General features: G+C 43.0%; 1 protein-coding gene across 1 annotated transcript in view; it reads left to right on the forward strand.

Moving 5' to 3' along the window:
• LOC112075259 (inactive phospholipase C-like protein 2) overlaps positions 1 to 12,891 on the forward strand; it is a 38,211-nt gene extending 25,320 nt beyond the window's left edge. Inside the window, exons 7-12 of the mRNA XM_024142282.2 lie at positions 255 to 504; positions 792 to 1,078; positions 2,422 to 2,625; positions 3,221 to 3,296; positions 11,041 to 11,150; positions 11,496 to 12,891. Coding sequence (XP_023998050.1) covers positions 255 to 504; positions 792 to 1,078; positions 2,422 to 2,625; positions 3,221 to 3,296; positions 11,041 to 11,150; positions 11,496 to 11,675 — 1,107 coding nt within the window. The 3' untranslated portion in view covers positions 11,676 to 12,891. The remainder of the gene's footprint in view (positions 1 to 254; positions 505 to 791; positions 1,079 to 2,421; positions 2,626 to 3,220; positions 3,297 to 11,040; positions 11,151 to 11,495) is intronic.
• The last annotated feature ends 315 nt before the right edge of the window (positions 12,892 to 13,206 follow it).

Genomic DNA, 13,206 nt, shown 5'->3' on the forward strand with positions numbered 1-13,206 from the left:
ACAGCGGTGCTTATTTATATCTGTTTAATGGAGGCTCCTATTCACTGCCTGGCTTGTTGGCTCCTTAATGGTTGAAATGGTAATTTTGTTTCAGTTAGTCAGTACACTTATCTTAATGGTTGAATGGTATCGGTTCCGTTATTCAGTACACTTCTCTTAATGGTTGAATGGTATCGGTTCCCTTATTCAGTACACTTGCATCAATCAAACAAACTAACAATCAATCAATCAATAAACCGGATCCATCCATGCAGGTGATCAGTGGTCAGAACCTTCCCCGTCCGAGGGGTTCTGGAGCTAAAGGAGATGTGGTGGACCCGTATGTCTACGTGGAGATCCACGGAATCCCTGCCGACTGTGCCGAGCGCCGCACCCGCACGGTGATGCAGAACGGACACAACCCCATCTTCGACGAGAGCTTTGAGTTCCAGATCAACCTGCCAGAGCTGGCCATGGTGCGCTTCGTGGTGCTGGATGACGAATTCATAGGGGACGAGTTCATAGGTTAGTAGTGAAGGGAGGGCGAAGGTCAGTTCTGCACTGACTGTTAGTCCGGTGTCCAGTCTGCTTTTGGTTGAGCTTGTCTGAAGCCAATAAATATTTGATTTGATACTACAACAACCTTTCAGCCATGTGAAGGTTATTGCTAGCTCACAAGCAAGTATTACTAGCTAAGATAAAGAACACTTGGTAGCAGTTAAAGAGTGAGTGAACATTCACTATCTTCTCATGGTAATTTCATTGTCTAACACTCTTGTACATCATTTGTAATCCCCCCTGTTTTACCACAGGTCAGTACACCATTCCCCTGGAGTGCCTACAGCCAGGCTACCGGCACATACCATTACAGTCACTGATGGGGGAGGATCTCCCGTACGCCATGCTGTTCATCCATGTGGCCCTCACCAACCGGAGAGGAGGGGGAAAGCCCTACAAGCGGGGGCTGTCTGTGCGGAAGGCAAGGCGAGGGAGGGACTACGCTGCACTCCGTGACCTGGGGATCAAAGAAGTGGACGAGGTTTTCAAAATGGCCGGCCCACAACTGAAGGAGGCCACGGACCTGCGGGAGAACATGCAGGTGAGGCGGAAGGATAAACAGTAATTTATCAATCACCATTTTCACATTTCATGACTGAAATGCCTGTATACCTGTATTCACAACAGATGATGTCTAACTCAGAATAGACATGTCAATTTATGGTAGATTGAACCCTCCAAGGGTTGGGTTCATCTCAGTGATCACTAAACTATGACCATAAAGATGGCTGATCATTCCTCCAGAGACATCAACTGACTTGCCTAGTTAAATAAAGGTCATTTTGAGACTGAGTGGCGGTAGACAACACAGAACCAGTGAGAGATTGTTTACTGCATCTAAACTGGCTAGTTAGTCTGATCTATGAAGATCTGCTTTAGACTGACAGGTTATGGTTATGGTAAGGTGATGGTCCCTGTAAGTGTAACAGTATAGCTTCCGTCCCTCTCCTCGCCCCTACCTGGGCTCGAACCAGGGACCCTCTGCACACATCAACAACTGACACCCACGAAGCATTGTTACCCATCGCTCCACAAAAGCCGCGGCCCTTGCAGAGCAAGGGGAACAACTACTTCAAGGTATCAGTGCGAGTGGCGTCACCGATTGAAACGCTATTAGCGCGCACCACCGCTAACTAGCTAGCCATTTCACATCGGTTACATAAGCATTTAGTCTGGCTGTCGAAATGATGTTAAGGACCTCTGATGTGTTTAGGCTGGAGATACATGGGATTCATGCTATGAGTCATCAGACTATGATGTCACCCTGATGTAGTAGGCTGATGCACTAATGCAAAGAGGCCGTGAACACACACACACAGTCTTGTACACACACCTAAACAGAAGTAAACACTGAAGGCAAGCACGTTGACATCATGAAGAGATTAGAACAATTTTCTATATTGTAAAAATGTATGTGATTTATTGGTCTTAATTTAATGTTAGGGTTAGGCATTAGAGTTAACAGTGTGGTTAAGGTTAGGGTTAGGTTTCATGATGAAAAACACTAACCTGTGCTGTTAAATAAAATTGATTGGATTTTAGCGGTTCAATGACCTCAATAAAACATGAATTCAATAGTACGGCAGTGATACGGTCGCTTTGTGGTTGTCACTTTAACCATCTCCCAATAAAGCTTCTCTAATTCAATCAGATGTTCTCAGTGATGGTATCCCAGGAAACCATGTCACAGTTTGTTCCATGATTAAACCCCAGCAACTAATCGCTTAGTAGAGGATTACAGTATGATCCACAGAACACTACATCACTAATACAGGACAAGCAGTATGTGAGTGCGTGTGTCTGTGTGTGTGTTTTTATATAGATGTGTGGGTGTGTGTTTTGCATAACCCCCCCGACCCTCTGTATCTCTCTCTGTCCCTGTAGAACTCGGTGGCAGTGTTCAGGGAGCTGTGTGGGGTGTCAGCGGTGGCTAACCTCATGCAGTGTGTATTGGCCCTGGGATCCCGTGTGGTGGGGGCCGATGGGGACCCACTGATGCTGTTTGAGCTGAGGGAGCAGTACCCCTCCATGGAGCCCCAGGGGCCCCTGCCGGACGTCCTACGCAGGGTGGTCTCCACCTATGAAACGGTGAGGAGCGATCAATCAATCCTAGTCAATCGTTCACATTTTATTTATGTAGCGCTTTGGGTTTCCATTGAGAATAGTTGTGCAGGTTATAAGTTGATTGATTCTTTGACTTGTTTTTAACCTCTTTCTCTACTTCCCTCTCTCTCCCTGCCACCATCTGTCACTGATTTAATTTAAAAGTGATTACTTTCGTAGATGCCCCCAAAGTAGAATGTGTGTGCTTTGAGAGTGCATCCTCATTCCTGATGAATCAGAGTGAGGGAGAGCTCACCATGGCCCTGAATAGCATTAGCATAAATGAGCATCTTATTTCGCTAAGTGGATCTCACGCCTTGACTTGAATGCTTGGGGGAGAAATTAATGGGAGGAAGCTGTGGTGTGTGTGTTGGATCTGGACAGACCTCTAGGAGCAGTAATGTTGATCCTCATTTGTCGAACACCAGACTCACAAAGTGGGGTCGTGTCCCAAAAGGCATTGCAGCGAGAAGTGTTTAGTTAATCAGACGTGGGGTCTGAATCTCTCTGGGGTTATTAATGAAATGTTATTTTGATGTGTGTGTGTATAATAGACTGATCTTGTGTACTCTGTCTACAGATGATCCAGGCGAGCAGAGCAGTGATGGAGCTGTCAGACGGAGTCTACGACAGGATCCTACAGATACAGACAACAGGTGAGAGAGAGAGACCATATTAGAGACACATTTTTCCCTCRRAGTACACAGACCCACAAAGAAATCCAATTTTGATAAATATCTATTGGGTGAAATACCAATGTAGAATCAAAATAGAACCAATGTAGAATCTGAACCCACACAAACACCCATAGAGAAATGCACCAAACAAATAGGTGTAGGACCTGAGCAATCTTCGCTGCACAGCCTCCTGAATGTATTTCTATGGGCCCATCTATCTCCTTCATCTGCGTCAACCTTGTTCGGAAGCGTTAGATAAAAGGACGTGCCATATATACGATATGACTATGTCATTGATCAGGGTCAAAGGTTGGTTGGCTAGTCAGGCATGACCAATGAAAAGCCCCTTTGACTGTTCAACTGTAAACAGCAGGACTGTTTGGTAAAAAGAGGAAGAGAGATTGCTGTGCCATCACAGCAGCAAGATTTGTGACCTGTTGCCACAAGAAAAGGGCAACCAGTGAAGAACAAACACCATTGTAAATACAACCTATATTTATTTCCATTTTGTACTGTAAATAGACATAATATGACATTTGAAGAGAGAGGGGGGGGGGGAGAGAAACCATTATGGTTGTGAGGTCTGGGGTCCGCTCATCAACCAAGAATTCACAAAATTGGACAAACACAAAATTGAGACTTTGCATGCAGAATTCTGCAAAAATATCCTGTGTACAACGTAAAACACCAAATAATGCATGCAGGGTAGAATTAGGCCGATACCTGCTAATGATCAAAATCCATTAAAGAACACTTAAATTCTACAACCACCTAAAAGGAAGCGATTCCCAAACCTTCCATAACAAAGCCATCACCTACAGAGAGATGAACCTGGAGAAGAGTCCCCTAATCAAAATTGGTCCTGGGGCTCTGTTTACAAACATTATCACACCCCACAGAACCCCATGACAGCAACACAATTAGACCCAACCAAATCATGAGAAAACAAAAAGATAATTMYTTSMMAYRTKKSAARKAATTAACAAAAAAACTGAGCAAAATAGAATGCTATTTGTCYCTAAACAGAGAGTACACAGTGGCAGAATACCTGACCACTGTGACTGACCCAACATTATGGAAATCTTTCAGTATGTACAGACTCAGTGAGCATAGCCTTGTGTAACAATTGCTTAACACTATTGGCTACTGTATGTTTAAGCTTAAACTCTACTGGACCAGTTGGGTTCTCTACTGGACCAGTAGGGAGAAATGAAAACCACACAACTGAATAATTTAGGAAAAGAATGCCGGCTTGTATTTTGTAAATAACAATACTTACAAAAAATTAATCACTTTGAGTAAATATTGATATGGGAAATTTGTTCAATGAGCTCAATGTGAATGAAATACATCAATAGTACAATAGACTTAGATATCAGCCATATATCCTGCCTATAGTTTACTAGGGTGCACCCAAGTCTATCTTAATCTGAGGGTCTCTCAGATGTCAAAGTTCAATAGCAATACAGTAAACATGAATCCACAGAAAAACACAACCCATTTCACAAATACTGACTTCTAAACCTCTATGAGATGGAATCAAATGTGAGTGACTGTGCCTAACAATAAACACTGTCAGGTGTTTAAGTGTAGCATGTGCTTATAACAATCCCACTGCAATGATGTCTTGCAAGAAAAATCCTACCACACCGTAGTTTGGCAGTGCAAATTCACTGTTCTCCAAGGAAAAGACATCTGCACATGCAAACCTTCTTATTGATGTCCTGGGTTCGGGCGGGTCACCATCCTTGGTGGAACTAAATCCATACTCAAAAAACCTGACCAAATCCTGGCGTCAATCTTTCCCTCAGTCCCTCACAGTTTGTATAGATGCGTGTTAATGTCTACTTCTCTGTTTGGTTCAGCTTTATACAACTTCTCACAAATTGAAACTTTTTCTTCCATGGAATGGCGGAAGCTCGTCACGTTCCGTTCAAGCTTTTTTTCCCAGAATTTTGGCACCAACTTGTGTATAATGTGAGTTTCTAGTAGAGCGACTAAGAGAGTATTGAGTTTTGATTGGCTCAAAATAAACTGCTTGTCAGCTGATTTGTAATAGCTGTCGACTTAACCATATCAATAGCAATATAGTATAATATGATTGATTACTGGAATCTCACTAGTAACGATAAGTATTCAACATCAGTTGACCTGCGTTACACCTGCTATTGAGAAAGCCTGTCTTCTCGATGTGCACAGTGCCCACAAAATGAGCTGCACCTAACCTCCTGCCAAATGTATGACCATATTAGAGACACATATATTACACAGACCCACAAATATTTCGAAAAACATACCCAATTTTGACCAACTCCGATATCTATTGGGTGAAATGGCACACTGTGCCATCACAGCAGCAATATTTGTGACCTGTTGCCACAAGAAAAGGGCAACCAGTGAAGAACAAACACCATTGTAAATACAAATCATATTTGTTTATTTATTTTCCCTTTTGTACTTTCCCTTTTTTATCTATTTCACTTGCTTTGGCAATGTAAACATATGTTTCCCATGCCAATAAAGCCCTTAAATTGAATTGAATTGAGAGAGGCAGGCCTCATCACGTGCCTCAAAGCAACATCAACGGTGATGAAATTGGAGTTGGCTATGGCTAGTTAGGTGGTTAGAGAGCACGATTGTTTTCTTCACTGATCTGACTCCATGTCAACAGTCCAGTAGTCGTGAGAAAGACTTGCCTACAGGCCCTGCCAACCGACTCTCCAGCTAAGACCTCAACAACAGCCTTTAGTCTGCTGAGACTTCCATGGTTGTCTCAAATGGCACCCTATTCCCTATATAGTGCACTACTTTTGACCAGAGTCCTATGGGCCATTTGGAATGCACACCATGTCTCTACCTCATCCATCACAGGAACTATTTTCATCCTGGCTCTGAGGGTGATTTGTCCATATGTTAATATTAGATGAGTTTGTTTATTGACTGAGCTCTTGATTTATGTAGTTTGTGTTGGCGTAAGCTCTGAGTACAGGTCAAGAATCAGTTTATCCTCCCCAAATCTCATCCTTAACCAATAGGGATGGAAATACAAAACTGACCTTAGATCAGTCTCGTGGTRTAACTTGGCGGAGCAAGGTTTGTTTACCCTGCGGCGACTCTGCTTGCTGGGCATCATGGGAAGGCTGACAACTTGGCATCAATCACATAATACCCCATAATGACAAAGTGAAAACAGAAATACCTTATTTACATAAGTATTCAGACCCTTTGCTATGAGACTTCAAACTGAGCTCAGGTGCATCCTGTTTCTATTGATCATCCTTGATGTTTCTACAACTTCATTGGAGTCCACCTGTGGTTAATTTTATTGATTGGACATGATTTGGAAAGGCACACACCTGTCTATCATTCATAAATGGAAGAAGTTTGGAACCACCAAGACTTTGGCTGCCCGGCCAAACTGAGCAATCAGGGGATAAGGGCCTTGGTCAGGGAGGTGACCAAGAACCTGATGGTCACTCGGAGTTCCTCTGTGGGAGAATGTTCCAGAAGGACAACCATCTCTGCAGCACTCCACCAATCAGGCCTTTATGGTAGAGTGGCCAGACGGATGCCACTCCTCAGTAAAAAGCACATGCTTGCTTGGACTTTGCCAAAAAACACTTAAAGGACTCAGACCATGAGAAACAAGATTCTCTGGTCTGATCAAACCAAGATTGAACTCTTTGGCCTGAATGCCAAGCATCACGTCTGGAGGAAACCTGGCACCATTCCTACGGTGAAGCATAGTGGTGGCGGCATCATGCTGTGGGGATGTTTTTCAGTGGCAGGGACTGGGAGACTAGTTTGGATTGCGGGAAAGATGAACGGAGCAAAGTACAGAGGTCCTTGATGAAAACCTGCTCCAGAGTGCTCAGGACCTCAGACTGAGGTGAAGGTTCACCTTCCAACAGGACAACGACCGTAAGCACACGGGCAAGACAATGCAGGAGTGGCTTCAGGACAAGTCTCTGAATGTCCTTGAGTGGCTCAGCCAGAGCACGGACTTGAACCTGATCAAACATCTCTGGAGAGACCTGAAAATAGCTGTGCAGCAACGCTCCCCATCCAACCTGACAGAGCCTGAGAGGATCTGCAGAGAAGAATGGGAGAAACTCCCCAAATACAGATGTGCCAAGCTTGTAACATCATACCCAAGAAGACTCAATGCTGTAATCGGTGCCAAAGGTGCTTCAACAAAGTACTGAGTAAAAGGTCTGAATACTTATGTAAGTGTGATATTTCATTCTAAAAAATACTTTTTTGTCATTGTGACATTGTGTGTAGATTGATGAGGGGGAAAATGTGTAGAAAGTCAAGGGGTCTGAATACTTTCTGAATGTACTGTATTCACCCCCTTGACTTTCTACACGTGTTACAGCCTGAATTTAAAATGGATGACATTAAGATTGTGTCACTGGCCTACACACAATACACCATTGTCAAAATGTTTACAAATTCATTTGAAATGAAAAGCTGAAATGTCTTAAGTATTCAACCCCTTTGTTATGACAAGCCTAAATATGTTCCCAAGCAAAAATGTGCTTAACAAGTCACATAATACATTTTTCATGGACTCACTCTGTGTGCAATAAGTGTTTAACATGATTTGTGAATGACTACCTCATCTCTGTACCCCACACATACAATTATCTGTAAGGTCCCTCAGTCGAGCAGTGAATTTCAAACACAGATTCAACCACAAAGACCAGGGAGGTTTTCCAATGCCTCGCAAAGCAGGGCAACTATTGTAAAAGCAGACACTGAATATCCCTTTGAGGAAAATGAAGTGATTAAWTACACTTTGGATGATGTATCAATGCACTCAGTCACTACAAAGATACAGACGTCCTTCTTAACTCCGTTGCCGGAGAGGAAGGAAACCGGCTCAGGGATTTCACCATGGTGACTTTAAAACAGTTAGAGTTTAATGGCTGTGATAGGAGAAAACTGAGGATGGATCAACAACATTGTAGTTACTCCACAATAATAGCCTAATTGACAGAGGGAAAAGACGGAAAGCCTGTACGGAATAAAAATATTCCAAAACATGCATCCTGTTTGCAACAAGGCAATAATACTGCAATACATGTGCCAAAGCAWTTAACTTGTTGTCCTGAATACAAACTGTTATGTTTGGGGCAAATCCAATACAGCACATTACTGAGTACCACTTAATATTTTCAAGCATAGTGGTATCTGCATCATGTTATGGGTATGATTTGTAATCGTTAAATCATTTTTTTTTAAGGATAAAAAAAGAAACGGAATGGAGCTAAGCACAGGAAAAATCCTAGAGGAAAACCTGGTTGTCTACTTTCCACCATACAATAGGAGATCAACAACCAACTTGACAGAGTTTGAAGAATTTTGAAAAGAATAATGGGCAAATGTTGCACAATCCAATTGTGGAAAGCTCTTAGAGACTTTCCCAGAAAGACTCACAGCTGTAATCACTGCCAAATGTGATTCTAACATGTATTGACTCAGGGGGTTGAATACTTATCTAATGAAGATAGTGTTTTATTTTCCATACATTTAAAAAAAAATGTTTGAATTTTTCTTCCACTTTGATAGAGTATTTTGTGTAGATCGTTGACAAAAAATGACATTCATTTGAATCCCACTTTAATGCAACTAAATGTGGAAAAATTCAAAGGGTGTGAATACTTTCTGAAGGCACTGTAGATTAGTGTTTGTATTTATTATGGATCCCCATTAGCTGTTGCCAAGGCAGCAGCTAGTTTTCCTAGGGTCTTGCAAAATTAAGGCAGTTTATGCAATTTTAAAAACATTACATTCACAGATTTCACAACACACTGTGTGCCCTCAGGCCCCTACTCCACCACTACAGCACAAAATCCATGTGTACGTGTGTGTATGTGTCTGTGCCTGTGTTTGTGTTGCTTCACAGTCCCTGTTCCATAAGACTTAGAGAGAGAAGCCATTCATATATCTCTCGCTCTAATAGCTAGAGGAGAGATGACAAGTTTGATAAATGGATGTATTTCAGAGAGTGGAAGACCGGTGATAGAAAATGGAGTGATTATGTAGATATGGCAAAACACCATAGTCTGCTCCCAGTCTCCTCTGAGATTTTATCTCAGCTCACCTGAGTTCAACCCTTTATTCTCAGATAAATATGAAAATTGTGTGTTTGTGTCAAATAAAATAAAATGTTATTTGTCACATGCTTCGTAAACACCAGGTCTAGACAAGCATTTCACTGTTCACGGGTCCTTTTCCAACAATACAGAGTTAAAATAGAAATAGTGACACGAGGAATAAATACACGGTGAATAACAATAACCAGTAAAAATACCATGGCTATATACAGGGAGTACCAGTACCGAGTTGATGTGCGAGGTCATTGAGGTAGATACAATATGTACATAGAGGTAGTGGTAAAGTGACTAGGCAACAGGATAGATAGACAGCAGCAGCGTGTGTGTAAGTCCAGTTTGTGTGGATAGAGTCCAAGCAAGACAGTTAGTGGAAGAAAGGTTCAGTGCAGGTAGTCCGGGTAGCCATTTTATTAGCTGTTTAGCAGCCTTATGGCTTGGGGGTAGAAGCTGTTCAAGTGTTTTGTTGGTTCCAGACTAGGTGCATCGGTACTGCTTGCCGTGTGGAAGCAGAGAGAACAGCCTATGGCTTGGGTGGCTGGAGTCTGACAATTTTTGGGCCTTCCTTGACACAGCCTGGTATAGATGGCCGGGACCTCAGTACTTTTTTTGGGGGGGGCATAATTTTGATGTTTGGGCAGTATCAGACAGTTCTGGACAGTGCTGATGTTCTCTCTCCGTTCTGTCAGTTCCGCTCGGTTACACAGGGAAATGGAACGTTTCCCACATGCACACACACACAACGGAATGCCCTGGCACTCAAGCCTCAAGTCGCCTAGCAACTGCACTGGCAGGCAGCCAATGTGGTGTGTGTGTATATACAGTATATATGAAATTCTGTGTAATTGTTTACTAGTGAATGTTGAAGTTAGTGAGTTTTCAGGTGTGTGTGTGTGTGTGTGTGTGTGTGTGAGAGAGAAAATTGAAGTAAAATATACTGAGTTGCGTTCAGGTCTGTGGTGGCGGTGGTGTTGCTCAGGATGCTGTGTTTAAAAGTCCCCTCACATTATCGCTGGTTTTGACTAGATGGTATACAGCTATGGACGGAAGGTACTTTTCRAAGCAGGTTAGGAGAGCTTACAGCGTGTGCTCTGTGTTAACCCACTTCTTAGTCTCCATGGAGATGGTGACAGAGTGTGACAGTGTCCCGGGGCAGACAGAGAAAGCGACACAACACCACACATACTCAATCTGGCCAGAGGGAAGAGAGGACAAGGAGTCTGCCTGTCACTCTTGAATCTCTCTTGTTCTCTTTCCCCATCTATCCCTCTTTAATTGAGGACAGGATTAAACCAAAGGCACCTTGTAGAAAAGCACATTTCACTGTAGACAATGCAGAGATTGCATTCACGGATAAACACTAGATTTCTGCGCAACCGTAAAGCTAACTTTAAAAGTAAAAAAAATCAATGCACTTTCTCATTCTTGTATTCAGATCTCTTAACCTTTCTCTGTGTAGTGTAATAGACTGGTTAAGACTTGATCACAAATACCAGATACGACCAAACCACAGACCTGAGCCGGTCTTGGACCTTGGTTAAGACCTGTAGAGGTTGACAAAGAGGGAAAGGTTCAACATTGCTAATAAGTGTGTCGTCCCCTAGCCATGAAGTTCCATGAGACGTTGCATTCCATTGCAGTGAAGGAGGGGCTTAAGGATCGTAAGGTCACCAGAGCTGTGGAGAGTTTCAGCTGGAACATCACCATACTGAAGGTGAATCTACACACACACTGTCACGCACAGCAGACCAAAGACAACCACATACCATCACCATACTGAAGGTGAATCTACACACACACGTCACGCACAGCAGACCAAAGACACCACATACCATCACCATACTGAAGGTGAATCTACACACAACCACACACAGTCACGCACAGCAGACCAAAGACAACCACAGAACATCACCATACTGAAGGTGAATCTACACACACACTGTCACGCACAGCAGACTAAAGACAACCACATACCACAGAACAGTGCCAGTCTGTTTCCATATTAGCCAACTCCGACAAACCACTCTCTCTCCTATCCTTCTCCCACTCTCTCTCTCAGGGGCAGGCAGACCTTCTGAAACGAGCTATGACCGAGGTGCAGGAGAACATGAAGCAGGTACACTATGCTGCCCTGACCTCTAACCTTAGTAAGGGTGTGACAGGAGAGGCGACCCGCCCCCGACGCAGCCTGGACACCATCCAGGAGAGAGCTACAGCTCCGGCTAGAGGTTCCCCTTAGGTACAGGTCTAGGACCAGCTTACCCGCCTCAAATTATATATTAAATCAAAAGGGGGGAAATGTCAAATCTGGCCTTAGGTCAGTTTCTAAGGGCACTGTCATCCTTCTGAGGCCAGAACTGACAACCAAGTTGCTACGCACACTCGAAAGTGAATGTCTCCTTCTGCATCTAACCCGGTTCGGGGCTGTTGGAGTCTAGTTGGCCATTCTCTCCACACAACGATGAAGAAAAGAAAGGAAGATGGACTACAACAATTAAAAGAAAAATACTCCTGTTATACCACTGTCAGGAGGGAGGAGTAACGTCAAAGACACGAGACAGGAATGTGGAGGAATGAAGTCAGAATCAGAATGGCCTGTCCTTGATCCTGAATGTTGCTGGAAATATGTTTTTAATCCTACTCTCTGAAGTGTTTGTTCTTTTTGGAGCTGGATTCAATCTGTATCGATGAAGATCCGTTTTAAAATGTTTGAGTCGACATACAGTATGAAGCGACCGTGGGAATATTGACTAATTGTCAATCGCGCTATAAAGCATCTCTTCAGCACTATGGATTGAATGTCGTCCTTGTTTTTTGTTGGGGGGAGTGTAGGGCGATCAAAACTACAGAACAAAGTGAAACTGAATGAGACAGAAGTGATAACGTACGTGTGGGAGGAGGCTGATTCAGAATGTGTGTGAAAGTGTGACTGCTACCAATATAATATGCTATTTAGCAGACCATTTTATCCAAAGCGACTTACAGTACTGCGTGCATACATTTTGTTTTTGTATGGGTGGCCTCAGCGGGAATCAAACCTACGATCCTGAAGTTGCAAACACCAACTGAGCTACTTCAGCTTCTCCGGGTACAGCGGAACAAAAGAATGTAAGACGTGTACATAGAGTAGAATGGGAATCCCCATTCATGTCAATTATGCCGTAATGTACGCGTCTGTCTGCAGGTTTTCACTCCCTTGTACTTGACTGATGAATTAAGGGTGCTGATTAGTAAGGAACTCCTCACCTGTGGATGTGTATATTGGTGGGATAGGGTTAATCATAGAACTCAACTGTGATCAAAAACAGTATTTCAAGTACTCCTTCTATAGTACCTTGACCAATGCTTTTCTAGGTGGTTGTCACATTACAGTATTATCCTCATTCTGTAAAATGTTACTGGATTTTTACAAAATGGTGACTTCCGATAATAAAATAAAACATTCCTGACACTGATGTCCTCCATGGTTTACCGTCAGATAGCGTGACGAATCAGTCTGCACTGAGCATCACGTAGACTCCACCTGTCAGAAGACAATTGTTGTCCTCCTGAAAACCTGGATGCTGTAGGATGATTCCTTGTTTCATGGTAAATTGACATCAATATCCATTACATTTTTCATTACCAGAACCAACCAAATAAACCAGTTACTTCAATCATAAAACCCTGTTGCTTTGACCATTTGCTCGACTGATAGCCAGCTGGCCACACATGCAATCAGAGACATCAAACCAGGGCCTGACATCAAAGAGAAGCCAAAGTATTGGATA

This window comes from Salvelinus sp. IW2-2015, unplaced genomic scaffold, assembly GCF_002910315.2.
Source record: "Salvelinus sp. IW2-2015 unplaced genomic scaffold, ASM291031v2 Un_scaffold3050, whole genome shotgun sequence".
In the NCBI taxonomy this organism is placed as follows: domain Eukaryota; kingdom Metazoa; phylum Chordata; class Actinopteri; order Salmoniformes; family Salmonidae; genus Salvelinus; species Salvelinus sp. IW2-2015.